At 40.0% G+C, this 4,824-nt stretch overlaps 1 protein-coding gene across 1 annotated transcript; it reads right to left on the reverse strand.

Annotated features, from left to right (window-relative positions):
- Nucleotides 1-1,211: 1,211 nt before the first annotated feature.
- LOC109052332 (tubulin alpha-1A chain-like) lies at nt 1,212-3,676 on the reverse strand. The gene is made up of 4 exons (XM_042725422.1): nt 3,560-3,676; nt 3,096-3,318; nt 2,815-2,963; nt 1,212-2,686 (listed from the first exon to the last, which is right to left on the reverse strand). Exons 1-4 carry the CDS (start codon nt 3,560-3,562, stop codon nt 1,706-1,708), a joined length of 1,356 nt encoding a protein of 451 aa, XP_042581356.1. The 5' UTR covers nt 3,563-3,676; the 3' UTR covers nt 1,212-1,705.
- Nucleotides 3,677-4,824: the final 1,148 nt, after the last annotated feature.

A 4,824-nucleotide genomic window follows, 5' to 3' on the forward strand; every position in this document is an offset into this window, starting at 1 on the left:
TATGTTATGTATCCAAATCTGTTCTGCAGAAAACCTCATCAGATGTTCTCTGGAAGACAGTATTGTATAGTATATGTTCACATCAAACACAGTGACTGCAATAATGCTTTCTCACTCTTTTCCCACACAAGATTTTGTGGCTTAGATAAGTCAAATGTTTAGAGAAGGACTAAGCGGAGAATGTCTGGAATGCCTGGTAAGGCCGTTGGTGTTTTTAAGTGGAGGGCAGTACATTGTGCCAGCATATGGAGGAAAGAAGCTATGAAAGGGTCAAGTTCAAATTATATTATTAATGAATGTGAATGTCCTGAATCTGAGGGACCATAAAAAAGTCATTTGGTTTTAGAGGAAAAATGTCTATATGCCTCCTGTGTCAGAAAGGGTGGGGGCAGATTTGTTTTAAAAATTTAAATAAAATGAGCTGTATGTATAATGAGCTGTTAAGTGCTTGCTTTGCATCCAAATAGATGATCTTCAATGTAAATTAGACCATTGTTTGTGGAATTTACCTTGTCTGGACTATTTGCAATCTCACCTAACACTGATGAAAAAACCTTATTAAAAAGGATGAAGTGCTACAAATATTTCAAATATATTAAAATAAAAAAATTAATCTAGACAGAAAGTCCAAGTCCCTTTTTACCAATTTACTATTTTTTTTTATATGACCAGTAAGTCACGGCAATTATGTTTTTACATAAACTCATCAAAATAAGTTGAGCAATTTAAACTTTTTTGGATGTTATATGAAATCCGACTTGATTTTAAAGTCAGTTTAATGTAATTTACATTGAAATCACTTGTACAATTTCATTATACTTAAAAATTTAAGGTAGCAAATGAAGTTTTTATTTTGGTCATTTTTACAGCTTACTGTTAAACCTTAGTCTTCAAAGACTGATTGAAAGACTGTTGTCTAGAAATTATCTTAAAGGGACATTTTTGTCATTTAATTCAACAACTGATGACACATGAACTGATCACGTTTCAAATTTCAATTTGGTATAACATGATTTTAAACTTCAGGTCTGTGCAAGGCATGATGAAACAGACTTGACTGACTCATGATCTAAAGGCAGGCAAATTGTGAATGTAAAACTTTTGTTGATTGCTTCCATGGCACCCTTTCAGTGTTCAGTTTCATTTGCATTCTCTTAGTCTTCAGGCAGTCGAATTACAAAGACATTACACAAGCCGTCTTCAGGTGGCACAGAACCGCCCAATTTTTTATTCTTACCCCAGAGCACTTAAACCAAGAAAACAAAAGCTGTTAGCACTGTGGTTAGCGTGGTAACATTTAACCCTTTTAGTCACTATAGTAACTGTTGTTAGCAACCTGTTATCTTATTTGCTGATGAACTGTGTTTTATGACAGCCAACTCAGTGGAATAGACAAACAACTAAAAAGTCAATATGAAGATATCACCTTAACCTTTATGGTCTGTCACATGCACTTGGAGGTTGGCCTTATGAGTCATGTGGATGATTTGCTCATATTCATACACTGAACATAGACAAATAAAAACAACTTCCAATATCAATAATAAATATCAGTAAAATATAAGGGAAAAAAAGCACGTAAACTACATATCAAATACAGCTTTCAAATGAGCATAGGAAACATAAAACAATATTTTGTTACAGTGACAATACTGTTGTGAAAGCTATCTGTGATGTTTCTTGACAAGATTATGTAGGGATTCCTTTAATACTCCTCTCCTTCTTCCTCTCCCTCTTCTCCGACGCTGTCTGTTCCCACCTCTTCGTAATCCTTCTCCAGGGCAGCCATGTCTTCTCTGGCCTCTGAGAACTCACCCTCCTCCATTCCTTCACCCACATACCAATGAACAAAAGCTCTCTTGGCGTACATCAGGTCGAACTTGTGATCCAGACGAGCCCAGGCTTCAGCGATGGCTGTGGTGTTGCTCAGCATACATACAGCTCGCTGCACCTTAGCCAGGTCTCCTCCAGGAACCACGGTTGGTGGCTGGTAGTTGATGCCAACCTTGAATCCAGTGGGACACCAGTCCACAAACTGGATGGTACGCTTGGTCTTGATGGTTGCGATGGCAGAGTTGACGTCTTTGGGAACCACATCTCCACGGTACAGCAGACAGCAGGCCATGTACTTGCCGTGACGAGGGTCGCATTTCACCATCTGATTGGCTGGCTCAAAGCAAGCGTTGGTGATTTCTGCAACGGAGAGCTGCTCATGGTAGGCCTTCTCTGCGGAGATCACTGGGGCGTAGGTGGCCAGAGGGAAGTGGATACGTGGATACGGCACCAAGTTGGTCTGGAACTCGGTCAGATCTACATTCAGAGCTCCATCGAAACGCAGGGATGCTGTGATGGAGGAAACGATCTGCCCGATCAGCCTGTTGAGGTTTGTGTAGGTGGGGCGCTCGATGTCGAGGTTTCTACGGCAGATATCGTAGATGGCCTCGTTGTCCACCATGAAGGCACAGTCGGAGTGCTCGAGGGTGGTGTGGGTGGTAAGGATGGAGTTGTAGGGCTCCACCACTGCAGTGGACACTTGAGGAGCTGGATAAATGGCAAATTCCAATTTTGACTTCTTCCCGTAGTCGACAGACAGCCGTTCCATTAGGAGAGAGGTGAACCCAGAGCCGGTGCCACCACCAAAACTGTGGAAGATCAGGAAGCCCTGGAGCCCAGTGCACTGATCAGCCTGCAGGATTACATGAGTTATTTCTGCAATCACTGGCCAGGATTGTTCTATTTTAGTTCTACTTTAGTTCTTTAGTTCTAGTGCAACACCCAAGATAAAGCCAACTTTTGACCCCAAGATTTTCTTACCAGTTTGCGAGTCCTGTCCAGCACCAGGTCAATGATCTCCTTGCCAATGGTGTAGTGCCCACGAGCGTAGTTGTTGGCCGCATCTTCTTTACCAGTGATCAGTTGTTCAGGGTGGAACAGTTGGCGGTAGGTACCTGTGCGCACCTCATCTAGAAAATCAAATTGTGTCATATAGTCACGTCAGATTACTCTTGATTCAATGCACGCTAAATTGAGTGAAAAAACAAAGACACTTCCTCACTATAGAACTGAAATTATACAAAGAGAATCAGTTTCATTACCAATGACAGTGGGCTCCAGGTCAACAAAGACAGCTCTAGGAACATGTTTTCCAGCACCAGTCTCACTGAAGAAGGTGTTGAAGGAGTCGTCGCCCCCGCCAATCGTTTTATCACTTGGCATCTGACCATCTGGCTGGATCCCATGCTCTAGGCAATACAGCTCCCAGCATGCATTGCCCATTTGCACACCTGCCTGGCCGACATGGACTGAGATGCACTCACGCTAAATGACGTAAATGAGAAGCACTTTTAAACCTACTAAAAGTAAAAGTCTCTTGGGAAAAAATATCTTTCTATTTCAATTTTCATAACACAAACCCAAAACCAAAAACCAAGACAATCAAAACAAATTAATTGTTGACAAAAGCAGACATGAAGACTAAGACCATTCATTAAAAGTCAAGTACATTTGTTCAGTATTATAAATAATGCATCAGACAAATAAATAATTTAAAACATCCTACCATTGTAGAACTTTCCTTTGGCCGACGTCAAGAGTCCGGTTGAGAAATCTTGTGTATGTTCTCTGTGACAATATCACCACTATATAAAGAGCAAGCTGATGCCACAGTAACATGGTTTGTTGTTAGCAACTTAAAGGGTTAAGCCCAATTAAGTGAATGTCAATCATGAATGACTGCGGTGCACTGAACAAACAGACCTAGTCACATCCCAGTGCTTCTTGCTTCCTGCAAAAGGCACACTCTAACAGGCTAACACTCGTCCACTCACCACAGCCATTAATATTTAACCCTGCACAGATGGATCACAGAGGTTTATATCACCGATGTAAGGACCATCTAAAAACATAAGGGGGAAAGCACTGTGAACTTAATCTTTGTTCCAACAGCACTGGACCTTTGACACACATTGTGATCAAACCCTTAAAACTCTAAAGGCCTGTTCACACCAAGAATGAAAACTGTAACGATAACTAATGATAACTATATTAGCATCCACGCCAACAGACAATAACATTATGTTTATTCTAAATGCTTTAAAGTTGAATGGAACTTTGTTGGCTCACACTGTTGTCAGTTAGCTGGAAAAAAAATAGCTCTGAAAGTGATTCCTGCTATATTGAACGTCTGTCATTATAGTTGTAGTGTGGACTCTATTCTCTTGAAATTAGAGCAGTTTTTAAAGCATTGTGGTTATATTTAGCATTTTTTAAATGTGGCATGTAAATGGCCTGCATTGTTTTTGATATAACCTTTTTTTTTTTTTACCTTGTCTTCATGTGTTTTAGCATTTTGTGCATTTATCCATTTACAATCAAAAGTATACTAACAGCCAAATCTACTTCTCTAAAAGCTCTTTCTCTTTGTTTCTGTCTCTACATAAGTGGTGCAAACTGTCCCCAAGCACTTGCTATGTCATATCTGTACACTAATTAAGTCTAAACTATTGTTAACCGGCAGGGTGGCCATGGAGCCCAGGAACAAACATTTCTGTTCTGTTCTGTTCCCAGACTGTTCCCATGACAATAAATGCACATGAAACATGTACTGTAATCATGTCAGACTGGGGAGGCTGGAGCTTTTGTTTAAATTGTTAGTAGCTGTTATAACCTGTGTTATTTATTCTGAAGTTGATAGACACATTTCTGTGAGCCAATGAATAAGGTTATTAAAGTGCTGACAGTTTACTATTATTTTGGTTGGTAATGTCACATATATCCCATAACAAAAGTGGATTAATGATGTGAAATGAACAAAAGGAAGCTATA

This window comes from Cyprinus carpio, chromosome B6, assembly GCF_018340385.1.
Source record: "Cyprinus carpio isolate SPL01 chromosome B6, ASM1834038v1, whole genome shotgun sequence".
Classification (NCBI taxonomy): Eukaryota; Metazoa; Chordata; class Actinopteri; order Cypriniformes; family Cyprinidae; genus Cyprinus; species Cyprinus carpio.

Excerpts from the sequence above, each read along its gene's own strand:
- LOC109052332 (XM_042725422.1), bottom strand. Across the intron at positions 2,964-3,095 it reads CCTGGAGCCCACTGTCATTG|ATGAGGTGCGCACAGGTACC; the intron begins GTAATGAAACTG and ends TTGATTTTCTAG. Across the intron at positions 2,687-2,814 it reads TGGACAGGACTCGCAAACTG|GCTGATCAGTGCACTGGGCT; the intron begins GTAAGAAAATCT and ends GTAATCCTGCAG.